The 27,059-nt window shown below is 41.4% G+C and overlaps 1 protein-coding gene across 1 annotated transcript; it reads right to left on the minus strand.

The window, feature by feature from the left end:
- Positions 1-7,001: 7,001 nt before the first annotated feature.
- LOC149750703 (pyridoxal phosphate phosphatase PHOSPHO2-like) lies at positions 7,002-14,438 on the minus strand. Its single transcript, XM_089919167.1, is given in 1 exon segment — positions 7,002-14,438. A coding segment is annotated over 1 exon segment (726 nt). The 5' UTR covers positions 10,675-14,438; the 3' UTR covers positions 7,002-9,948.
- Between the last annotated feature and the right edge of the window lie 12,621 nt (positions 14,439-27,059).

The raw sequence follows: 27,059 nt of genomic DNA on the forward strand, positions 1-27,059 counted from the left end.
ATAGATAAATATAGTTCGAAAAATCATTTAGGTTGATTTAGGTTGGCTATTTTAAAGACCAAAAGACCAAAAGAAAAATCTCTGTGACCTTCACCCTAACTACCTAAAGAATGTTGATAGAGGACCTATTCCGGGAAGGAAGTCATCAGCATAGATAAATATAGTTCGAACTAAGCTAGCCAGGAAGAAACCTAGCAAAGTCTGTTTGTTAAAATTCCACTATGTGTCCCATTGTCTCTGCATGACCCAGCAAACATTTGTTTACCAAACATTTACTCTTCCTTCTCCATGTCAATCCCCTTCTTCCTTTTTGAAGTCCCAAGCCACTACCCCAACACCATCTTTTGTCTTTAGCTGAAGATGGTAGTTAAGGTGAGGGTTTCAGCCATTTTGGGTGAGCTACTCAGTTTTCCTGGGTCTCTCCCATGTATGCATGTTTTTAAACTTTTGTGTGAATTTCTCCTGTTAATCTGTCTCACGCCAATTTAATTCTTAGACCAGCCAGAAGAACCTAGAGGAAAATTTCTTCCTCCCTGACAACAGTAAATGATGTTCTTTGATTTTCAAAATCTTTTGGAAAATAGAACTGCTTTAAAAACATATTCAGGGCTTCCCTGGTGGCGCAGTGGTTGAGAGTCCGCCTGCCGATTCAGGGGACATGGGTTCATGCCCCAGTCTGGGAGGATCCCACATGTCAAGGAGCAGCTGGGCCCGTGAGCCATGGCCGCTGAGCCTGCGCGTCCGGAGCCTGTGCTCCGCAATGGGAGAGGCCACAACAGTGAGAGGCCCACGTACCACAAAAAAAAAAAAAATTCAAAATCCCAACACATAGAAGAGACAAAAGTGGAGTGGCTCTGAGAGAAGCAGAACAATAGTGCAGGCAATCTTCAATCTCTTCCCATTCTCTCCACTTCCCACTAACTTGGCTCAGCAAAAAAAAAAAAAAAAAACCTCTGAAGCCTTTTCATACTTTTTTTTTCTACTTCCATAACAGATTTTAACAAAGTAAAGCAAGACTATATCATCTCAAATTTTGTTTGCCAGGTCTATGATCTCTCATGAAAATGTGTCAGAAGTTGTCAATCACTTTGGAAGTGAAAAGTTCAACCAGATAACATATTGCTGGGTTCTTTTTCTTTTTCCTTTTTTTTTTTTTTTTTAATTCATTGGAATGCTCTAAAAATCATTCTTCTATTTCACAGGCATCTGTGATGGAGCAAAAGTACTGAGTTCTGTCAAGTTCACATGAAAGGGAAATTCACAGAAGTCAACACTTCCAACCCATGCAAATGATCTTGATGGAGAAATTGACAAGATTTACTGAGGGCTGCATCCTGACTCCTACTCTCATCAAGCCATGGAAACATGAAGGCTGAAGCCCTGCTGTCTGTCATTAAACTAATTGGGAAACTTGGGAAGGTGTACAGGGGCAAGAGCAGGAGCAGAAGTAAAAAAAAAAAAAGTAAGACAGGATAAAAGATCAATTTTAAAGTCATTACTTCTTAACAAGGAACACAGCTATTACTCTGAACCCCAAATCAGGGATGTGATAGTCAAAAAGACAAAAGAATAGCAGGGTAAATTGTTGAAACAAATCTCTCTGTAGTGGATAGTAAAAATCTCATTGCAATTCAACAGATAAATGGCAATTAAGTAGTTTCTGTTAAATGTTTATTGTTCACCTTTTATGTGGGTGGCCTTTTAAGTGATTTTCTTTTTAAAGGAAAGGGAAAGTTTGTTCTCTTCAGCATTTGAACTAAACATGATGCAAATGCATGCAACCATCAATTTTAATAATCATCTTGATTTTCTAAGCGGATAAACCAACTGCTATACACCACTTCCTTTTCAGGCTATTGTTTGCTTGGCTTATCACAGTTAACTATTGCACTGTGACTCTGCATGAAGACGGTAATGTAATTAAATCCTATTAACACATCAGGAATAAAGCCCTTTAATGGGCACACAAGACTTTGAGAGGCGGCTCGTTCCTGAGCAGATTTAATATCCTTAAATTAAGCAAGTGTGAATGGGAAGATGAATCTTATTAAAAACTTAAATCTGATTATATTTGAAAATTATTGGTTTCTTAATGTAATAAATTATCCAATACAGACTAGAACAAATAATATGTCCTAGCTTCACATAACTCCACTCTATAACAAGTGACAAAAGAAATTATGTGTGACGGTGGGGCAAAAAGAAAGGTCTTTTTATAAAAGTCATTTTGCATAATGAAATACCTAAATCATTTTAATAAACATTTGGGGGGGGGAAACGTGCAAATGACACAGTTGGAGAGGGAATCATTTACCCTATTCAGAAAGGGAATGTGGAAATAGTGATGCTAATGTTTTTTTTTAAATTGCCATTCTGGCCAATTTGTTGTAAATTCTGAAAAGAAAAGCTGCGGCTTATGTTGTTGGTAGCGAATTCCTTCTCCAGAAGGCGAGTGCAAATGCAAGCCATCTGCCAGACATTCTGCTGAGAAAGCTGGAGTCTCCAACAATGGGCCAACAGGCTCTGCATACTAACACACACTCTCACTCCGCAGGCAGAAAAGTTTGCATTTTCCCCAAAGGTATACTTTGCGTTGCCTCCTTTCCCATCATCATGGGGACCACCAGGCACCCACCCACTCTCCCCCAATCCAACTGGCACCAGTCAGGCTTCCACATGATTAGTCTGATGATGTGCGCAAGGAGAACCCCCCAGAGAAGCGTTTTCTGTTGAAACTGAAGCAGGAACGCAAGAACTGTTAAATGATTTAACCAGACAAATGGTTCACAGTGTGCGTTTCTTAACTTAATCCTATTTTAGTAAAACCTGGCGTTGCCCATTGCACTACACGTTGGAACACTGTGTGGGTTTTATCCTTTTATAACTGGACCCTTTGGGAGGGCTGGGGAACACTGTCCTCAGCTCATCTGAAAGCCGCCATCTCACCAGCAGATGGGTGTACTCAACAGAACGCACCGGGCAGGCAGGCACTGTGGGAGCCATCATGTCTGAAACCAGGGTCTGCTCCCATACTTGCAAGTAATTCTTCCCGCTCCACTGGAATGCTCAGTTATTTGGTAAGTGTGCCCAAATGGCTCATTCAACAACATGATGAAACATTTAAAATATTGTTTGGTATGCGGTGATGGGGCAGAGGGAGAGATGCTCTCCAGTGAAAAGCCATCATAGGAACTCCAACTTCACTTCACCCCGGATCTGGCCCCTGCCAGCTTTCATATCCAGTCTCTTCTTGCTGATTACCATGCTCCCTCAGGCCTCTTGCTGGAGGTTCCTCAGACTTGCCAGACTGTATCTGATCTTCCAGCCTGTGTACAGCTGCTATCACTACCTAGAAAGCCTTCTCCAAAACTCCTCTGCTCACACATCATCTCGGCAGGGGTCTCGTTTATGTTCCAGAGTCCGACTTCCAGGTTCAAATCCCAGCTCCCTCACCTACTAGTTGTGTGGCTGTGGATAAGTTGCTTAACTTCTCCAGGCCTCAGGTGACTCAGTTGTAAGATGAGCATAATAATAATATAACCTACACCAAAGACTAACTAGGATGAGACTATGCTTTTAGCATAGTATGTAGGATAACATGTGTTCAACAGATGTTAATTATGATTATCATCTCTTTTGTAGAACCTCAAGGCTCTTGTTTGCCACTCCCTCTCTCTCACCATCTAATATTATTCTTTTTTTGTATGACCATGTGCTTCTGCACAGGTACATGCTTATGCTGTTGCATTCATCACACACTTTAACTAGGCACTTGTATCTGTCTTTTCTACTAGATTATAAGTTCCTTAAGAACTTGTTCTTATCTTTGTATGTACAAGGCTTAATATAGTACCAGGCACATAATAATTGCTTAATAAATATTTATTAACTGAATACAAGAATTAATGAATAAATGAGTTTAGTAAGAGCTGGATTAAGCATATAATCAAAGATAGGGAGGAGGTAAATGTTTCCCACCATAACTAGAGCAAGATGGCTAGAGAAGGCTAGAAAAAGGACTTTCAGGTGTTGAGGAACTAGAACTTTTAGTACATTGCTGGGAGAGGGTAAATTGCCTCAATTTACACTCAAATTAATACTCAATTTAGCAGTATCTAATAAAGCAAAATATATGCCTACCCTATGGCCCAGCAAAGCCACTATTTAATATGTAACCATTGGAAATGAATGAATATATTCACAAAAAGACATGTAGAATGCTGTTCACAGCAACTTGATTCACAGTAGCCTCAAATTTGAAATAACACAAATACCCATCAGCAGGGGAGTGAATTAAAAATGACTATGGCACATTTATACAATGAAATAAATACTATTCTCAAATTTTTAAAAAAGGGATACTGATATAGGCAACAATAAGAATGAATCCCCAAAATATTATGTTGAGCAAAAGAAGCCAAACACATGAAAGTATGCATTACATGATTCCATTTATATTAAGTTCAAGAACAAAGGTAATCCATGGCAGCAAAAGTCAGAATAGCGGTTACCTCAAGGGGGAGCTTTCCGGGGTGACGGATATGTTCTACATCTTGATCTGAATGGTGGTTACACAGGTACATACATTTGTAAAAATTAATTGAGCAATACACGTCAGGTTTGTGCACTTTAGTATGTATAAATTATACCTGCAAAAAAATTGCAGTAATTGGTACAACGTTTCTGGAGTGCTGTCTGGCAATGTATGTCAAAAGCATCCCAAAACCACTGACTCAGAAATCACACTTCTAGGAATTTATCCAAAGAAAATAATTAAACAAATGCACCAAGATACCTGTATGAGGATATCTAACAACTTAATAATTATAATAGCATAACTGAAAATAATATAAGCATTTAATAGTGTGGAAAATCACACAAAAGTTTAATAACATGTATACATGGGAGAGACCCAGGAAAACTCAGTAACTCACCCAAAAGGCTGAAAGCCTCACCTTAAATACCATCTTCAGCTAAAGACAAAAGAGGAAGTTGGGAGTTATTGTTTGGAAGTTCAAAGGGGAAGAAGGGAATTAACATAGAGATGGAAAAGCAAATGTTTGCAGGGGCCATGCAGAGACTATGGGACCCAGGAGTTTTAACAAACAGACTTTGCTAGGTTCTTCCCTGTCTACACATCTAGTTCACACAATAGTTATCTATGGTGATGGCGCCCTTCTGGAACAGGTCTTCTATCTACACTCTTTAGCAGCTAGGGGGAAGGTCAAAGTTTCTTCCTGAGTCTTTTGAGTCTTGAATTGTTTTCAGCTCAAGACAATTAGTATGCCAAAGAGACATTTTGGGGTGGCAAATTTTGTTCCCCTACAAAATACTAGGCAGACATTAAAAAAGAAGATGTAGGTCTACAATTACTGTCGAGCGAGGATAACCCCAAAATATTATTCAGTGAAAAAAACCAGATTACAGAGTAATATTTTGGTATGATCTTACTTTGGTAACACACACACACATATATATGTATATATGTATGTATATATTTGCCCAGGAAAACTTAGTATACACAAGAAAGTGTATACAAGAAACTCCAAGTATACACAACAAAGTAACACAGTGGTTCTTTCTGGATGGGATTTCAAATAATTTGTTGTTTTGTTTTTGTCTCTTGCTTTTTCATTTTTTTTCTTTTTTTATTTTACTATGGCCATTTGTCAGTTGTGAAATGTAAATAAACACATAGATACATGATAGCTGGATACATACAAATGTGTGTGTGCAGACATCCATTCAGTAGAAATAAGCCAATGAGACCTAAGGCCATATATGATAAAAGAAGGCTGCATTCTCTTTAAATAAAAAGTTCCCCTTCATAAGGAAAAGAGACTACAGGTCCACCCTCTGTAAGACAAAAGTAAGTCCTGCTTGCCTGACAAAAACAGGAGCAAACCCTGATAGACACCATTTTAAAAGACTCGCTATCCTGGAAAGGCTCAAATAGGAGACTGGCTCTATTTGAGCCCCCTTAGGTACCATGTTTAAGTACCCCATGACCTGCTAGAATCCAAAAAGAAGAGTATCCACTTAGACCCCTAAATTTTACTCAGATAATCAGTCAGATCTCCCCAATTCAAGAATGCCGTTTTTAGGGCTTCCCTGGTGGCGCAGTGGTTGGGAGTCTGCCTGCTAATGCAGGGCACACGGGTTCGAGCCCTGGTCTGGGTGGATCCCACATGCCACGGAGCAACTGGGCCCGTGAGCCACAACTACTGAGCCTGCGCGTCTGGAGCCTGTGCTCCACAACAAGAGAGGCCGCGATAGTGAGGGGCCCGCGCACCGTGATGAAGAGTGGCCCCCACTCGCCACAACTGGAGAAAGCCCTCGCACAGAAACAAAGACCCCACACAGCAAAAATAAATAAATAATTAATAAACTCCTATTCCCAACATCTAAAAAAAAAAAAAAAGAATGTGGTTTTAGTTGATTTAACAGTATTATGTTAGTTTCAGGTGTACAGCAAAGTGATTCAGTTATATACTTATATATATATTCTTTTCTTATACTTTTTCACAGGTTGTTACAAGATACTGAATATAGCTCCTGTGCTATACAGTAAATCTTTATTGTTTATCTATTTTATATATGGTAATATGTACCTGTTAATCCCAGACTCCTTATTTATCCCTCCCCTGCTCCCTTCCCTTTCAGTAACCATGTTTGTTTTCAATATCTGTGAGTTTGTTTCTGCTTTGTAAATAAACTCATTTGTACTATTTTTTTATATTCCTCATATAAGGGATATCATATAATATTTGTCTTTCTCTGTTTGACTTCACTTAGCATGATAATCTCTAGGTCCATCCATGTTTCTGCAAGTGACATTATTTCATTCTTTCTTTCTTTTATGGCTGAATAATATTCCATTTTTTATATATATATATATATATATATATATATATATATATACATACATACATACCACATCTTCTTTATCCATTTGTCAATGGACACCTAGGTTGTTTCCACGTTTTGGCTATTGTGAATAGCGCTGCTATGAACACTGGGGTGCATGTATCTTGTTTTGTTTTGTTTTTTTAAATAAATTTATTTATTTTTGGCTGTGTTGGGTCTTCGTTTCTGTGCGAGGGCTTTCTCCAGTTGCGGCAAGTGGGGGCCACTCTTCATCGCGGTGCACGGGCCTCTCACTATGGCAGCCTCTCTTGTTGCGGAGCACAGGCTCCAGATGCGCAGGCACAGTAGTTGTGGCTCACGGGCCTAGTTGCTCTGCGTCATGTGGGATCTTCCCAGACCAGGGCTCGAACCCGTGTCCCCTGCATTGGCAGGCAGATTCCCAACCACTGCGACACCAGGGAAGCCCCTGCATGTATCTTTTTGAATTAGAGTTTTCATCTTTTCCAGATATACGCCCCGGAGTGGGATTGGTGGCTCATGTGGTAACTCTATTTTTAGCTTTTTAAGGGACCTCCATACTGTTCTCCATAATGGCTGCACCAATTTACATTCCCGCCAAGTGTAGGAGGGTTCCCTTTTCTTCACACCCTCTATAGCATTTATTATTTGTAGACTAATTATGGCCATTCTGATCAGTGTGAGGTGATACCTCATTGTACTTTTGATTTGCATTTCTCTAATAATTAACGATGTGGAGCATCTTTTCATGTGTCTGTTGGCCATCTGTATGTCTTCTTTGGAGAAATGTCTATTTAGGTTTTCTGCCCATTTTTTGATTGGGTTTGTTTGTTTTTATTTTGATATTGAGCTGTATGAGCTGTTTGTATATTTTAGAAATTAAGCCCTTGTCAGTCGCATCGCTTGCAAGTATTTTCTCCCAGTGTATAGGTTGTCTTTTCATCTTGTTTACAGTTTCCTTTGCTGTGCAAAAACTTCTAGGTTTGATTAGGTCCCATTTGTTTATTTCTGCTTTCATTTCTTTTGCCTTGGGAGATTAATCTAAGAAATATTGCTACAATTTATGTCAGAGAATGTCGTGCCTATGTTCTCTTCTAGGAATTTTACGGTGTCAGGTCTTATATTTAAGTCTTTAAGCCATTTTGAGTTTATTTTTGTGTGTGGTGTGAGGGTGTGTTCTAATTTCATTGATTTACATGTGGCTGTCCAGCCTTCCCAACAACACTTGCTGAAGAGACCATCTTTTCTTCATTATAAATTCTTGCCTCGTTTGTTAAAGATTAACTGACAGTAGGTGTGTGGATTTACTTCTGGGCTCTCTATTCTATTCTATTGATCCATATGTCTATTTTTGTGCTAATACCTATTGTTTTGGTGGTAAGTTAGGCTGTTTATTTGGGATTTTTCCTGTTTTTTGAGGAAGGCCTGCATTGCTATGAACTTCCCTCTTAGAACTGCTTTTGCTGCATCCCATAGATTTTGTATGGTTGTACTTTCATTGTCGTTATGTCTTGAGGATTTTTTAATTTCCTCTTTGATTTCATCACTGACCCACTGGTTTTTAATAGCATGTTGTTTAGTCTTCATGAAATCATTTCTTCTCATTTCTCTTTCTGTGGTTGATTTCTAGTTTCATGCCGTGTGGTCAGAAAAGATGCTTGAAATGATTTCTATCCTCTTAGATTTTTTGAGGCTTGTTTTGTATCCTTGTATGTGGTCTATCCTAGAGAATATTCCATGTGCACTTGAAAAAAAACGTGTATTCTGGGTTTGGGGGTTTTTTTTGGATGTAGTGTCCTGTAGATATCAATTGTCTAACTGTTGTATTGTGTCATTTAGGATCTCTGTTGCCTTACTGATTTTCTGCCTGAAAGATCTGTCCATTGATGTCACTGGGGTGTTAAACTCTTCTACTATTATTGTATTCCCATCAATTTCTCCCTTTATGCCTGTTAGTATTTGCTTTATGTATTTAGGTGATCCTATATTGGGTACATATATTAACAAGTTGATATCTTCTTTTTTTTTTTTTGCGGTACATGGGCCTCTCACTGTTGTGGCCTCTCCCATTGCAGAGCACAGGCTCCAGACACGCAGGCTCAGCGGCCATGGCTCACAGGCCCAGCTGCTCCACGGCATGTGGGATCTTCCCAGACCGGGTCACAAACCCACGTCCCCTGCTTCGGCGGGCAGGCTCTCAACCACTGCGCCACCAGGGAAGCCCGATATCTTCTTCTTGTATTGATCCTTTTATCATTATACAGTGTCTTTCTTTATCTTTCTTTATGGCTTTTGTTTTGAAGTCTATTTTGTCTAGTATGAGTATTGCTACCCCCACTTTCTTGTCATTTCCATTTGCATGAAATATCTTTTTTCATCCCCTCACTTTCAATCTATAAGTGTCTTTCACCCTAAAGCGGGTCTCCTTTAGGCAACATATTGTAGGTTCTTGTTTTATTATCCAATCTCCCACTCTTTTGATCACAGCATTTAGTCCACTGACATTAAAGTAATTATCTACAAGTATGTACTTATTGTCTTTTTTTTTTTTTTTTTTTTTGCGGTACGCGGGTCTCTCACTACTGTGGCCTCTCCCGTTGCGGAGCACAGGCTACAGACGTGCAGGCTCAGCGGCCATGGCTCACGGACCCAGCTGCTCTGCGGCATGTGGGATCCTCCCGGACCGGGGCACAAACCCATGTCCCCTGCATCAGCAGGCGGATTCCCAACCACTGTGCCACCAGGGAAGCCCCTTATTGCCTTTTGAAATCTGTTTTCCAGTTGATTTTGTATTTCTTCTTTGCTCCTTTCTTCTTTTTCTTTTTCCTTTTGTGGTTTGATGGTTTTCTTTTGTATTATGCTTGAGTTCCTTTCTTTCTGGTTTTATGAATCTGTTGTATGTTTTTGATTTGTGGTTACCCTGATTTTCAAGTATGTTAACCCATAACTATATCTACTTCCTTTACACTGGTAGTCATATAAGCTCAAACACGTTCTAAAAGATCTACAATTTCTTAGTCCTCTTCCCCACATTTTGTGATTTTTTTTTTAATTGCTGGTACATTACTCCTTTATTAGAAATTGTAAATGAGAAATTATTTCAACACCTGAAGACCAAGATACAACAGAAGACTCCATAGGCTCAAGATTTTGAGACATCCTAGAAAGAGTTTTCTGTAAAGTATATCCTTTCTGTGGCTGGGCAACATCATTCTTCTTTAAGAAGGTTACTGGGCAGACATCATTTCTGCCATCACCTATATAAACAATTCGTGTATAATTCACTCCTCATTGTAACTGTTTACCTACAAATTCTACCAAAACTACATTTTTGCAACGACTTTTGGGGCACCTAGTGCAAGAATGAGCATGATAATTTTCCACAGTGAGATGACCATTGCTATAAAAAGCTGCTGGATTTGTAAAGACTTTATCAAACACGTCATGAAAATTGGTAGCTTCTAAAACCCAATCTATGAAGCCTGAATTTGAATCTGAAATAATGATCCAGTCAAATTTATCCTTGTACTTTCTTATAAAGTTTAAAAGTTCCACCACCCCTGGAGTGAAAGGCATTGATATCATTGCTCTTTTCATTTCATCTTCTCTTACACCTTCATCTCCCAAATACTTGAAGACTCTGCCCATAAATTCTGTCCACAATCCTTTTTCATAAGAATCTTGTAGTTCAATAGGAAGCTCTTTCTCTGGAGCACACTGTACAATCCAGGTGTCACTATTATCATCTATGATTATATTGTCAAAGTCAAAAACCAACAAAATTTTCATGGCTCCAGAAACAGATTTAGGTTACCCCAATTTAGTATTTCCAAGACAATTAATCTTACTTCAGCATGGAGCTTCAGTTAAACAGTCATGACAATCTTCAGTTTTAAACACCAGCCAGTTTCTAACCAACATTACTCCTACTCTATATGCAAGGGAAAAAGTCTTCTGGTTCCAAGCAAAGGAATAGAGACTTCTTAACTCCAGGATTATTACAATGGATCATCTGATAGAAAACCTGCCGGGTACATCCCAAAACCAGAGACAGGGACCTGGTTGGTTGTCATTCCCAGGGAGGTGCACGTTGGATGCTGATGGGAGCACCGGGCCGGACCCGGCCGGGTCCCCAGGGCTCATCACTGACCCAGGCCAGAGATCCGCAGCCGTTCTGGCTTCAGTGCCGCTCCCAAGGACTCTGTCCTCCGGCCTCCTCCGGGTGCCTACGGGTGAGGGCCACCCCACTCACACGCTGGGCCATGTTTTGTGATTTTGATGTCCTATTTTACATCTTCATGTTTATCCTTTTGCTGTTTATTGTAGTTATAATCACTTTCACAGAATTTTTTGATTATTTTTTAATCTGTGTACTGACTTATTTAAGTGATCTTCAATCCTTTTATATATTTGCCTTTCCTATTGTAACTTTCCCTTTCCTATAGATTCTTGCTTCTTTTCTATTTAGAGAAGACCTTTCAATATTTCTTTTAGGGTAGGTCTAGCATTGCTGTATTCTTATAGTTTTTACTTGTCTGAGACATTCTTTATCTCTCCTTCTATTCTAAATGATAATCTTGCTGGGTAGAGTATTCTAGGTTGCAGGTTTTTCCCTTTCAGAACTTTGAATATATCTTGCCACTCCCTTCCGGCCTGCAAAGTTTCTGTAAAGAAATCAACTGATAGCCTAAAGGAGATACCCTCGTAACTGACTCATTGTTTTTCTCTTGCTGCCTTTAGAATCTTCTCTTTATCTTCAAATTTTGCCATTTTAATTATGATATGTCTTGGAGTAGGTCTGTTTAGGTTCATCTTGTTTGGGACCCTCTATGCTTCCTATACCTAAATATCTGTTTCCTTCTTTAGGTTTGGGAAGTTTTCAGCCATAATTTCTTCAAATACATTTTTGATCCCCATTTCTCTTTCTTCTCCTTCTGGGATTCCATTATGTGTAGATTGGCACACTTTATACTATCCCATAGATCTTGTATGTTGCTTTGAGTTTTGTTTCTTTTTTCAATTTGTCTTTCTGTCTGCTGTTCTGATTGGGTGATTTCCATTATTCTATCTTCCAGATCATTTATTTGTTCCTCTGCATTATTCAGTTTGATATTTATGGTCTTTAGCTTGATTTTCATCTCAGCAGTTAAGTTGTTGAATTTTGACTGGCTTCTCTTTATTGTTTCTAGTTCCTTGTTACAGTAATCTGCATTTCTATCAATAGTCTTTCTTGATTCCTTCAGCATTTTTATTACCTCCTTTTTAAACTTGGGGTCTTGTAGACTGGAGAGGTCTGCTTCATTGTTTGTTCTTCACAGGACTTCTCTTGTTCTTTTAATTGGGAGTAGTTATTCTGCTTTTTTCATTTTACTTATATTTCTTTGACTCTATGAATTTAGGAGAAAGAGTTATATACTGTGGTCTTAAAGGGCTGTTTTTATATGGCAGTGTCCCTGTGTAGCCTGCATGAGTCCAATATTTTTGGTGCGAGGACTGTTTTTGGCATGGATGCCTGCCACATCTTTCCTCAGGGTGTGCTGGCTGTTATCCCCTTGATAGGGGGTGTGATTGGTGTTGTGGTGACCACAGCCTGCACTAGATGTTGGGCGGGGCCTCCCCTTTGCTCCGTGGTTGTCACAGCCCTGTCAGGGGCAGAGTCTGCTCCCCAACTGTTGGAGTAGAATCCACCAGATCTGGTTCTAAGCTGTGGTATGAGGTAGCCGGGACTGGAGCTCTCCTGCTGGGAAAGAAGCAACTGCATGTTCTTCCCCAGGAGCTGTCCACTGGGACATGTGACTCTGTGATGTCGTCTGCCACCTGGTGTGTACGCCTACAAAGTTTGCTGCTGCTTGTGCCTGGACCCGCCTCTGCTATGGGAGCACCAATAATCAGCTCAGGCATTCCTCAGGCAAGCACGCACCCTCATAAAGCTACAGACATGAAGACCTGCCACACCTATGCCCCCACACCCACTGTGGGAGCACTGGTAATCAGCTCAGATTTCAACCCACCTCTGCATGTGCATCCACAAGGTTCGCAAGACCTGCGGCAGCCAGATCCACGCCCCGCTGTGAGCACACTGATGATGCGGCTATGGTGGACCCACACCCCTCCCTTCTCATGTTGACAATGGGGATCCTATGGAGGACCCACACTCAGTCCTGCATGCAGTTCCAGTTACAGCCTGGGCCACAATCCAGGCCCTTCGGACTGTCTCCATGCAACCAAACTGAGTCCTCTCCCTAGGCCTGTCCACTGAAGCCCAAGTTTCAGCACTTAGTTGCTACACACACCAGCAGGCACATATCTCAGGCTGGGAAGTGTGCCAACATGGCCAGGGCCAGATGTGCTGGTCTCACAGAGAACTTTCTTGCAACTTTGGTTGTATGAGATCTTCTGCAAGCTTTCAGTACATATTCTGTGAGAACTGTTCTACATGTAGATGTATTTTTGATATATTTGTGCGAGGAGGTGAGCTCCATATCCCTCTACTCCACCATCTTGATCTCTCCCTCAAAAAAATTTTTTAACATCAGATTTTAGAAAACAAGAAAAAGTTGGAGAGAGGGAAGATAGAGATAGACACAGACAGATAGGGATAGAGACAGAGAGGAGACAGAGATAGAGATGTCCATTTCTAGTCATTGCCAGTGAGAAGTAGTCTCACTTCTCACATTTTCATGTGATCATGCTTTGTACTGATTTATTTCTTTTTCTTTCTCTTTGAGTTTAAGTTGATTCTCAATGGTTGGATATAGAGTCACTAAGATTCTTTCTACATTTTTCTCAGTGTGTAATTATTACAACTCAAGGACTTGGAATCTGTCCAAGATTCCAACCCATTTAAGCAGCCTTGCCCTATCTACATGCCCCACACTATACACCAATCTCTTCTACTCTCTTTTCAGACCTAGATGTCCTGATCCAAAGCACAGATTATATTTTTTATATAATTATTTTCCATTTTGGAGAAAGGAAACCCTGAAACTTACAGAAGAATTGCAAATACAAAGAACCTTTTCTTTGAATGATTTTAGAGTAAGTTGCTGACCTGATGCTCTTTCACCCCAGAAAACTTTTATACATGTTTCCTACCAACATGTTCTCTCACATAACCATAATCAGGACATTAACATTAATACATTACTACTCTCTAATCCTCAGAAACCCCTTCAAGTTCCACCAATTGTCCCAATAATGTCCTTTAGATCAGAAAGATACAGTTCAGAATCATACATGGCATTTAGCTTTCATGTCTCACCTATCTCCTTCAGTCTGGAAAAGCTATTCAGTCTTTCTTTCACACTTATGACCTCAACATTTGTGACGATCACAAGCCAGTTATTTAGCAAATGTCCCTCCATTTGGTTTTTTCTGTTGTTTTTCATGAAGCAGGTTATGCATCTTTGACAGGAATATCGCAGAAGTGATGCTGTGTTCTTCTCAGTGCATCTTATCAGGTAGAACACAATTTTGATTTGTCTCATTAATGATGTTTACTTTGATTACTTGATTGAGTTGGATCTGCTAGGATTCTCCACTGAAGTTACTCTTTCTCCCTTTGTAATTAATAAATTGCTAAATACACTGATATTGAAAAGCAGTCAAAGGAAGAAACAAAAGGAAAGAGATTAATCAGTAATAAGTAGGTGAATTAGAAGAAAACAGTACCCTGAAATCCAATGCAAAAGATATTTTGAAACTAAGAATACAATCAATCATGTGAAATGTTACAAAATAAAAGATCTAAAGAATAGCTACTGTGTTTTGCAACTATAAGGTCAGTAGTAACAATGGCCAGCCAGTTTCAGTAGAGTGGATGTAATAGCTTGAGGAGTGAGAGGGAGCAGATCAAGAGGACATGGGGTAGGGTGACCTTAGTCTCTAGCCCAAGTCAAGAAGAAAGATGAGGATGGATGGAGTTAGAACAAAGAAATTATGCGAGTTTATACTTGATGGCTTCTATTTTCTCCATGAAGATGTGTCAACTGTTGACAGAAATGGGGCAGGGATGAGGTAGAGGTTTGGGAAAGATAATCAAGGTGTCAACAGCCAACCATGGAGGCTGATAGAGGGAGCTTCCTAGGAAACTAGGCTGCACGTTTGCTCTAAAGAGAACTTTTACTTTTGGTCACTTGCCTTAGGTCTCCAAGCCCACTAAGCAAAGTTTCCCAATTGGAATTTTATTGCCTATTGCTGAATTCTCAGCATTCTATATCTTGAACCTCAGATGAAAAGATGGAGGAAAGAAATGAATTACAACCACAGCCACTGGGAAGATGGTGAGGAGAGAATCATGTAAGAGGTTATTTACTTTAAATAAGCCCTACTAGTATTAAACCAACTTCTAGCTTTAGGAAGCACCATGTTACCTACATCTCCACTGATAAAAGATGCTTTAGGGCCTTACTGACTTCTCTGGTTATTCTTGCCCCTTTGTCACTGTCCAGACTCACCTCAGGCCAGAGCTGAACTCAGACTGATAGCTGAACCAGGAGTTTGCACTCTCTTCAAGTTCCCATGTGCTGTACATCTCTGGGCGCTGATTTCTCAGCTGTTGATCCTACCCACGTTGTTCTATGCAGGAAGGAATAGCTTCCAGGCATTGTACCCCTGGAGACTCTATAGTGTTTCCTGTATTCAACTTTAAATATCTCTTTTTTTTTGGTTGAATCATAATTTGATGTCCACACGTAATGAAAAGCTATAAACTATTGGTAGCCAGAGAAAATCCTCACAAACTTTAAATCCACTAACATTTCTTCCTCCCACCCTACTTCCATATTTACATACAACATATATAACTGCATGCATACACACATACATACATATGTGTGTATGTATGTTGCATCATTTCTCCCAGAACTGCTAATGGATTTGTGCTGTTTCTGTCATACTGAACAATCTGATTGCCAACCTTGTATATTTGTAAGCAGTTAACTAACCAGGAATTAGAGCAGGATTAACTAGTGTAATTAAAATTTAATATATTATATAGTCTTAAACTAGCTACTCCTGTGCTCTAAACACCTGCATTCTTGGCCGTAGTATCTGAGCACATTCAGCCCTATTAAGGCCGAATTCCCTTGTGGTCTTTAAGTGGTGTCTGAAAATGCTTATTAAACCTTGTCCTTATAGAAATATTTCTATATCCAGTGTCATGACGGGAACTTCTTGGTACATATTTGTATACACTGGACACCTTTGGCCACCCACAGATTCTGGGACATGGCTATCACTCCCAGCAACACTGGACATTGTGTGAGCCAAAGATCCTTTATTTGTGGCAGAAACTAAAAACCTCTATAGGACAACAACAGGCCAGAAAATGAGCTTTGGAACATAGCAATTTATACATATATCACCAGAGCAGGCCACAAACATAATCTATGGGAACCTTCAGGTATCCAGCCTTCAATAAGACAAGCAACAAGTCAAGTTTTACATGAGAAATATTCAGTTTTAAAGTGTTGATAGGAGATGCTATTCTGAATAGTGAGCACCCCACAGAAATACTATGTGCAGAGGTACCCACAGTTTGCCAGCCAGCAGGGCTCTGTCTGAAAGTTTTCTCTTAGCTGTGTAGCACTCTGGGAATTAAAGTCCACTGGCCATAAAACTTGCTCCTGTCACAAGCAACCACAACTGTCACTAATTAGTTATGGTTTGTAGCTTCTAGACACAAGTATCCAAATACACAATCAGCCCAGTTTCCGCATCTGGTTCTGGAAAATGCAATACTATGACCTTCTATGGTGATAAGAGAAGGCAATCGCACAAACACACACACACACACACACACACACACACACACACTTCCTTTGAAGGAAGAAGATACATTTTTCATATCAGTAAAATCTACTGAAGACTTTACTCCAGTTTTATGACAATCAAACCCTAAGAAAATATTAGCTAAAGCAGAAATTTCAGAAGAATAGAGAAAAGCTACTATTCTCATTATAAACACCAGTACATTCTAGCTTAGGCCATCTCAGTGAGTCTAGATCATGATGTCATATAGAGGAGTCATTTAGAGAAATTTAAAGAAAGAGAGAATATCTGCTCCCGATATGTATTTCTTAACCACACTTATCTCCTCCAAGACCACACCCCTGCACTTCTCATATACCCCATTTCACCTTCTTACATTCACTGCCCTACACAAAGCTATCACTGGGAGCTAGTATATTGGCGTGATTCCCCAGGTCCTGCATTTTGGAGAGATTCATAGCTGCAGCAGAAAGAGACAGAGATGAAGAACTAGTGTCTGGGGCTTCCCTGGTGGCGCAGTGGTTGAGAGTCCGCCTGCCGATGCAGGGGACGCAGGTTCGTGCCCCGGTCCGGGAGGATCCCACATGCCGCGGAGTGGCTGGGCCCGTGAGCCATGGCCGCTGAGCCTGCGCGTCTGGAGCCTGTGCTCCGCAACGGGAGAGGCCACAGCAGTGAGAGGCCCGCGTACCACAAAAAAAAAAAAAAAAGAACTAGTGTCTGGTGGCTAAGATCTCAGCATGCAAAAATAACCCCTCTATGTCCTTCAACCTTAAGAAGACCTATTCCTGGACCCTCTGGCACCTACCAAATGCTTTCCTTGATCCTTTTATATTTGTTGATCAAGAATGACCTTTGTGGGACTTCCCTGGGTGGCACAGTTAAGAATCCGCCTGCCAACACAGGGGACATGGGTTTGATCACTGGTCCGGGAAGATCCCACATGATGCAAAGCAACTAAGCCCATGTGCCGAACTACTGAGCCTGCGCTCTAGAGCCCACAAGCCACAACTACTGAGCCCACGTGCCACAACTACTGAAGCCCACGTGCCTAGAGCCCATGCTCCCCAACAAGAGAAGACACCGCAATGAGAAGCCCGTGCACCACAACGAAGAGTAGCCCCCACTTGCCGTAACTAAAGAAAGCCCGCACGCAGCAACAAAGACCCAATGCAGACAAAAATAAATAAATAAATTTTAAACAGAAAGAAAGAAAGGAGGGAGGGAGGGAGGGAGGGAGGAAAGGAAGGAAGGAAGGAAGGAAGGAAGGAAGGAAGGAAGGAAGGAAGGAAGGAAGGAAGGAAGGAAGGAAGGAAAGAAGGAAAGAAAGAAAGAAAGAAAGAAAGAAAGAAAGAAAGAAAGAAAGAAAGAAAGAAAGAAAGAAAGGAAGGAAGAAAGAAAGAAAGAAAGAAATTTTAACCAAATTTCACCTGCATAAAAATATGAGGGTAATGGGAACAAATTTTGCTTTGTCCCAGGCTCCACACCTCCTAAACATGAACGTCCTTCTCTTCCCTGTGTCCTTCCAACCTCCCCTTTGTAGCACTGACAGCTGGGTTCTCTCAAATGTGCCTCCAACACAGTATCTTCTTCCACATTTTTGTTCTATTCAGGCTCTCAGAAGATTGGATGATACCACTCACACGGGGAAGGGCAACTTACTTTACTGAGTCCACCAAGTCAAATGCTAATCTCATCTGGAACACCCTCACAGACATACCTAGGAATAATGTTCCATCAGATCTCTGAGCATCCCCTGATCCAGTCAAGTTAACACACAAAGGTAGCTATCACATCATACAATGAAATACTACTCAGCAACAAAATAAGCTATTGATACACTCAAAAACCTGAATGGATCAAAATTATTTTGCTGAATGAAAGAAGCCAGACAAAAAGAGTATGTACTGGGCTTCCCTGGTGGCGCAGTGGTTGAGAGTCCGCCTGCCGATGCAGGGGACACGGATTCGTGCCCCGGTCCGGGAAGATCCCACATGCCGCGGAGCGCCTAGGCCCGTGAGCCATGGCCGCTGAGCCTGCGCGTCCGGAGCCCGTGCTCCGCAACGGGAGAGGCCCGCTTACCGCAAAAAAAAAAAAAAAAAAGTGTATGTATTGTATAATTCTTTTTATATAGAACTGTAGAAAATGTAAAGTATTCTATAGTGACAGAGAGCACAGCAATAGTTGCTGAGAGATGGTGGGGATGGGGGAGTGAGAGAGATGAATAAGTTCTAGGAATATAATGTGACTATAGGTAGCAATACTGTATTGTATATTTGAAGTGCCTACAATTTAATTACTCAAGTGATGGATATGTTAACTAACCTCATTGTGGTAATCATTTCACAATATACGTATATATGTATATCAAAGCATCACATTGTGTACCCTTTTTTTTGGGGGGGGGTGTTGCGGTACGTGGGCCTCTCACTGTTGTGGCCTCTCCCGTTGTGGAGCATAGGTTCCGGACGCGCAGGCTCAGTGGCCATGGCTCACGGGCCCAGCTGCTCCGCGGTACGTGGGATCTTCCCGGACCGGGGCACGAACCCGTGTCCCCTGCATCGGCAGGCGGACTCTCAACCACTGCGCCACCAGGGAAGCCCCGCATTTTGTATCTTAAACTTACACAGCGTTATACGTCAATTATATCTCCATAAAGCTGGGGGAAAAAAGTATTGAGAGAAAATAACTGTCAATTTAGAAGATTTCTATCCAGCTAAATTATTATTAAAAATGAAGATCAAGGGAATTCCCTGGCAGTCCGGCGGTTCAGACTTGGTGCTTCCACTGCAGGGGGCACGGATGCGATCCCTGGTCGGGGAACTAAGATCCCGCATGCTGTGCAGCACAGTAAAAAAAAAAAAAAAATGAAGATCAAATAAAATGTTTTAGACTAAGATTAAGAAAAAGATTTTGGTGAAAGAACGACTAAAGTGTGTCCTTCAATAGAAGGAAATCAAACTCGAGGGAAATGAATGTGTTGTAAGGAACAATGGTGAGCAAAGAAACTGGCAAATGCATCAGTAATCCTAAATAAGCGTTGATTGAAACAGAGTAAAAATTCAAAACAATGACTAATATTGGACTGTTTACAAATGACAGAATTAAAATACTAGGTAATAATAACATGGAAACTAGGAAGGCAAAGGCCATTAGTACACTGTTCTAAATTCCACACTATTCAGGAGGATCACAAGATGTTGATTAATTTTAGACTTTGTTAAGCATATTAAAATTTAAAGACAACTACCAAAGGAATAAGCAGGCAGAAGCAAAGTCAGTTTTGCACAGAAGCAAAACAAAGAAAGCGTTTGCTAAAAAGGTTAAATAGTTATTATCTGTATTTCACATAGCATACCTATATGCTCTTAATATAATGTTATATCTATTATTGAGCTTCATAACTACAAGGATTCTCTCCAGAAACAGAACCACTAGAACATGTAACGGATTCCACAGCCTTAAGACTAAATCCATTAGAGGCAATGAGGCAGTATAAGTGCAAAATTGGGAGCTTGACCTCCTGAGTATAAATTCCAGCTCTGTCATTGATTAACTGAATGATCTTGAGCCAGTTAGTTAATCTCTGATTGTCTCAGTTGCCTTACCTATAATGCTATTATACTTTAAGTGTTGCAATCAATTACTGATCTCTTTCATAAGTGAAGTGCTCAATAAGGTATCTGGTACATAGTAAGCATTCAATAAATGGTAGTTTCTATTATTTCTGCATCTGTCTTTCTCAGAATATGTTGATAACTTATGAAAACAATGCTGGATCAGCTGGTGAGAGGTAAGTGTTGGCTTGCCCAAGACCGATCCCCCACTTATTCTGGCCTCCTAGAAAAAATCTAGCTCCTGCCATTCCATGGATGCTAGCTATGGCCTACTGTTTAAGACAATCAGTCCTGGTCAACCCCAAGCTTGGACCCCACACACAATATGCCAAGGGAAAGGCTGGCATCAAAGAAGCAGATGTGGTGAATCCTTCCCCTAGTTTGCCCTGGTATACAGATCCAACTGCAAGACGTGGAACTCGGCTTCCTGACTCCACAGGGAGAGCCTGGCTCTCCCTCCACTACTAACACTGAGCTGGCAAGATAAGTTTGGAGCCAGGGTTCTGCCATGTCATAGTACTATTATATCCACACCACTGACTTTGTCAAAGGAGGGCCCAGTGGGACTGTTTAAGTCTGACAGCCCCCAGTCTCACCTGGCCCTGCTGGATCTCTATGTACCACCCTGGAATGCAATGGACAGTGGCGGACCTGCACAGAGCTGCTGCTCCAGCTCGGAAAGTTTTTCCCAGTAACACTGCTCCAGCAAGCTTTTGTGTGCATACTGCTTGGCCATTTGCCCTCGTCTACATGACAATCAGCTAATCAGACATAAGATACAGAGACAGGTATTGAACTTCAGTTGACCCTTGAACAACACAGGTTTGTACTGCACAGGTCCACCTGTACGCGAATTTTTTTCAATAGTAAATATTACGATCTGTTGGGTGAATCCTAGGATGGAGAAGCGTGTATACAGAGGAAACACAGACACGGAAGGCCCACTATAAATTATACTAGGATTTCTGACTGTTCAGAGGGTCAATGTCCCTAACCCCCACGTTGTTCAAGGCCCAACTGTACGTGGATACTATTCTCCTGGCTCTACCTGACCTCCCCTGACACACTCCTGATCCACAGCCCTGGTGATCTCTTCAGGGATCAGCCCTGATGTCTTCTTTGTTCTACCTTCTCTTAAGCATGAAGTCTTTAACCACTTTTCCCTCATCTATTCTGCAGCTGCCTAGTCTGTCCTACATCTACTGCTTCCTTTCCCTGGCCAGTTTCACTGGGTAACTTTACACCACAATTAAGGTCTCATTTAGTATTGAGCAGCGAAACGGTGCTCCTGCTTTCTTGTTGGGGAGATTAGGATGCAGTGGTCAAGGTGGGTAAAGAGAGTGAAGTCCCTAGAAGGACTTCCTAACAATGCTGACCTTGGATCGGTTACTGTGTGATCTTTACACAGCTGTTTAATAAGTAAAGAATCATGGACAGCAGGGAAAGATCTATCAACTTCAACCTGCCAGTCTCTAAGTACCCACTATGTCTAGATGGTGAACTAATTACTGAGAGATCAATAAATACAAAGTGGTAGTTGGAAACAATGAAATGGGAAATTGTTAGAAATGCAAGATTCATGTCTGCAACAACCTGTATGATTTAAATAATAGGCTAATCAACCTTTTTTTTAAAACCCTGGATGAAAAAGATTTATTTTCTTAATCAAGAGATCAAATGTATACAGCAGATTGGGGCCTTTTTCTAATGCAGATCAAAGAACCATCAGCGATCATTGCACAGATGTGGGTTTCATTCCTCTGCTTTCTACCTCCATCTTTCATTCATTCAATAAATATGTCAGGCACTAGACTTGAGTTACTCATATACATAGGGCGGAAACTCTGGGATACTGTTTGAATCTCTGTGTGCTCCCATATAAGAAACAGCAAACAATATCTGTATCACTGCAAGAGAATCTTGGTCTGGAAATAGTGACTTCAGAGAAGGATTCAGCATAGGGCATGTCTAAGGGGGTTTCATTAGCGAGGTAGCAGAAGGTGCCACGGTACAGTGGTCTCAGCCTGAGGCCGCTCAGGGCTGTGGACCCAAAGGCAGAGTTACAGCAGGGCTCTGCTACAGAACTGCCTGGAAGGTCACCTCTCTTCCCGCTCGAACCTGAGTGCAAAGAAACCTAGTGGCTATGTCTTCGACTTAAACAAACCTTTGACCTGAAGGCAAGGGGGGCTCTCTTCACTCCCAAACAAAATCTGTCAGCTTTCAGGGAAACAAATACAAAAGACAAATATGCTTTTAAAAATCAACCAAATCATATCCCGAGAAAGATCTCACCTTGATTCCTTTGAGGTCTCATCTATTTAACTCCCCGACCCACTCTATGCTCCTTATTAATTATCAAAACTTACTTATGCACTGGCTATTTAGATAGTCTGCTAAGTTCTTATGGAAACAAGCAAATGCATTTTTTAAATTTGCCAAAATCTGTTGTTCCCTTTCCCTCAGAAGCACGGAGAGTAAGTTCTTGTGGTTTCTTAGATGGATGACAGATTTTGATCTAATTAATCCAGAGCCCTGTGTATAGAAATGACTGTAAAGCAAACATGTCTATTAACAAAAAGCAGTGATTACTGGTTGGCACTGGGCCAGTAACTCTACATAAGCAATGAATGGATGCCTACAACTGTCTCTCTGCCATATGGGTTCTGCTGTAGCGATGAATTTGATCCAATGCAAGGTTAAGAGATGTCAACTTTAACTGGGGTTTAATTGATACTGGTAAGAGGTTCTAAATAAAGAAACAGTGTGTGCACTATCAGAAACAGGCAAGATGGCAGGTTCTAGCCTCCCAGTTTGCTGGCAACTCAGTTACAGCCAGACATTCAAATTACTTTTCAAACTCAACTTTTTCAAATATAACTTTTTTTTGGAAGTTGGGTTAATGGGTTTATTAGCAGTTTACTGAAGCAGAACACGCTATCATTAATCAGGCTATGGTTACTTCTCTCTTCACCACAAAGTTACTGAGTATACAAACCATGTAGAAAACTCAAATTCAACATGTCCAAGCCGAGTTCCATCAATTCAATTTCTAAATGGCTCTCACATGTATTTACTTCTCTCCCACAGCCAGCTGCTAAGCCCTCCTGTCTCTCACCTGCTTTACAACAGCCTCCCAGCTAGAATGCCTGCCTCTTTCCTCCCAACTGCCGGACACCCTCCTGCTAAAAACCCCCTGATAGCTTGTTTTCTGTATCTCCTAAGACAGAATTCAGACTTTGCTCCAGCCGCACTGGATTCCTTATCCTTCCCCAGGCACGTGCATGCATCTTTGTCTGCACTGTTCCCTCTGCTTAAAATACCCTCACCTTCTGCCCTAAATTTTTACCTGAAAATGAAGAGGGAAAAGCTCAAATCTTACTTTTCTGAGCCTTTCCCACCCTCAAGCAGAATTCATCTCCTGTTTCTCTGCTCCCACAGATCTTTGTTCATAACTTTATTATAGCACTGAACTGATGCATTAGAGCTGTGTTTATGTCTATCTGTCCACCTCAGTTATGAGTCCCTATGATTCCTACCCATCTCAGCTATGGAAAATCATGCCATATATCTTGATACAGGCGTATCACAGTGTTGGACCTGGCTCTCTGGGGCGAGTGAAGAACACACAGAAGAGCATATTCAAGCCATGTGGATAGTCTTACTGAACCCACATTAACAACAACAGTACCCATCATCTCACCATAATGTGACAGGAGATAGCTCTTCTGCAGCAGATGGACTCAAGTTCAACTAGGTGTGTCTCTTACCAATTAGCAATGACAACAACGAATGTTTATTGAACACTACATTTTGCAAAACACTTTACAATCATTGTTTCATTTATTATTCAGAATAGTCCTATAGGGTAAGGATTTTTCTCTGTTTTTGTTCTCTTGGATTTGGCACTTATTGAATACACCATAAATATTGTCAATGAATGAATAACAAACTCACTATATTATTACACTGATTTTACTGATAAAGTAACCGAGAAGTAGAGAAGTTAAATAACTTATCCAACTTTATAGAATGAATTATGTCCCTCTAAAATCCATATATTGAAGCCCTAACATCCACTATGACTGAACTTGGAGATATGGCTTTTAATAGGTTAATTAAGGTAAATGACATCATAAGAGTCCTGTAGGATTGGTGGCCTTAAAAGAAAAGGAAGAGAGAGATCTCTCCCCCTCTCTCTCCATGCACATGTACAAGGAAGGGCCATGTGAGGACATAGCAATAAGGCAGCTGTCTGCAAGCCAGGAAGAGGAGCCTCACCAAAACCCAACCATCGTTGGCACCCTGATCTCAGATTTCCGTCCTCCAGAATGGTGAGAAAATAAATTTCTGCTGCTTAAGCCGTCCAGTTCATGGTATTTTGTTATGAAAGCTCAAACTGACTAACGTATCGTTACTTAGGGCAATTAGAATATGGAAGAATCAAGATTTGAACCTAGATTAACAGATTCCGAACCTTTACTCAGTTGCCTTGTAGTACTTACCAAACTATGTGTTGTGATCCTTTAGTGGGTCCTGAATTCAATCTAATGGTTCACAATCAGCATTTTTTTAGGAAATTGAATGGGCAAGTATAGAATACAATAGAACTGAATAGAGACTACCAGAGTATATCACATGTAGAAAGGATGCTTTATTTTATAAGGCATTTGTTCCAAGAGAGTGTGGGGAAGTGTGCAGGGGTATAAGAACCGCAATGTAAAACGTAATTCTTACTGTGAGTTATAGTCAAAAATATTTTTTAAAACATTGTGGGGGGCTTCCCTGGTGGCGCAGTGGTTAAGAGTCCGCCTGCTGATGCAGGGGACAGGGGTTCGTGCCCCGGTCCGGGAAGATCCCACATGCCGCGAAGCGGCTGGGCCCGTGAGCCATGGCCGCTGAGCCTGCGCGTCCGGAGGCTGTGCTCCTCAATGGGAGAGGCCACAACAGTGAGAGGCCCACGTACCGCAAAAAAGAAAAAAAAAAAAACAAAAAACATTGTGGGGGGCTTCCCTGGTGGCGCTGTGGTTGAGAGTCCGCCTGCCGATGCAGGGGACACGGGTTCGTGCCCCGGTCCGGGAAGATCCCACATGCCGCAGAGCGGCTGGGCCCGTGAGCCATGGTCGCTGAGCCTGTGCGTCCGGAGCCTGTGCTCCGCAACGGGAGAGGCCACAACAGTGAGAGGCCCGCGTACCGCAAAAAAAAAAGACCAAAAAAACAAAACAAAACAAAAAAACATTGTGGATTTCTTCTATCCTGCCTCACAAATAGCTCATTCATCCTACCTCTAGTCAGTCCTCTTCTAATGTAAGTGAAGATCAGCACCATAGGTGAACCCCAATATTCATTTTCTTTATACAGTTTCTTAGTCACATCTCATCCCAGCATGACATGGTTTGTTACTTAAGCTCTACAAATCACATATGTGTGCGGCCCTATTCATTTCGTGCCATGATTTTTCCTTACAACAGAGCATGGAAGTGGGACCACAAGCTTGACTGTTCATCCTTACTCCCTGTTTCCTATGACCCTTACCTCACTCATCTCAGGGATAATCCAATATACGTGCACACTAAATGTACATAAAATAAATTCAATTAATTGCTCCAATCAAGTATGTGATATCCACTGGAGAGTTTTCATGGTAGGTATCAGTGACCCACCTGTGAAAGCCAGGAGATTACTAGCAGGAAATTCAGTCCCTAAAAAGTCCAGACTCAGTTACAGGGAAATAAAGCAGGCACTAGCTCTGTTTCTGGAAAACTTGGGTCTTCAAGCCTAGAATCACACCATCAATGGATTTTTTTTAATGTTGAGACAGTGTAAACATTCATAATTTTCTTTCTGGCTGTCTCTTGATTTCGGCATGGTAGTCAGGCCCCTTCACTGTAGTGGGAGGAGGGTCTGGGATGTTCACCCTAGTGGGACAGGCTTGGTAGCGCAGGTTATAGTCACCTCAGGGACCATATCTGAGTATGGGCCAAATGGGTAGCTATCACCACAAAATGATCTGTGTGGATCCTGTGCATCGAGGCCAGACATGCTCCAGAAGGACAGGTATAGCATGTGCTGTCCATTGGTCAGCACCATGGACTGCTCTAAAGTGCACCTGACTGTGGAATAGCAGGAAGCCCTGTGTTCTGGGGTCGGCCCCACCATACTTGGCTTACTGCCTCTCCAATGTGCAGCTGACTCCATAAAGGGAGCCTCACACTGAGAGTATGTGTCCCAGTGGCAGAGGCCAAGCAACTCTCCACCAAGGGGTCCCCTCTACCAATTTCTGGAGATAATGCTTCTTCCTCTGGGTGGATATGGGTCCCTCATGTGGGGGTGAGGAGTAGAAGAGGTGGGTTCAGCTCTCCCCCGACCCCTTGTTTCAGCAGCATCCTTTTCCAAGTTCCTATACCTTCTACAACCCAGCTCAGAACCTAACACAGGTTGGAGTTAGGGAAGAGAGTTCTCTGGTCTATCTTATTATAATGTAAAATGCATTTGTTGCTTTTTTTCCTGACTGCCCAGCATCTACTCCATCATAATTTAGTAACAGATCCCAATTTCTGACAATCTACTCTCCTCTTGTGGTATATTATGTCTATTAACCAAGCAGCCCCATCATCTCCAGCCAAGGGGACAGACATGTGACCCTAACTGGCCAATCAGATACTTCCTTCCTAGAATTTGAATTGTGAGAATAATAGTGAAACAGTTAAAATTCCATTATTATTGAGCTAGCACCTTCATTCTGATAAGGCAGTTGGGTAGTTGTTTCTATCCAGAAATACTGGAGCTGCA

Source organism: Delphinapterus leucas, chromosome 1, assembly GCF_059928025.1.
Source record: "Delphinapterus leucas isolate spDelLeu-1000000601 "Yukka" chromosome 1, BTC_Dleu_Yukka2, whole genome shotgun sequence".
NCBI lineage: Eukaryota > Metazoa > Chordata > Mammalia > Artiodactyla > Monodontidae > Delphinapterus > Delphinapterus leucas.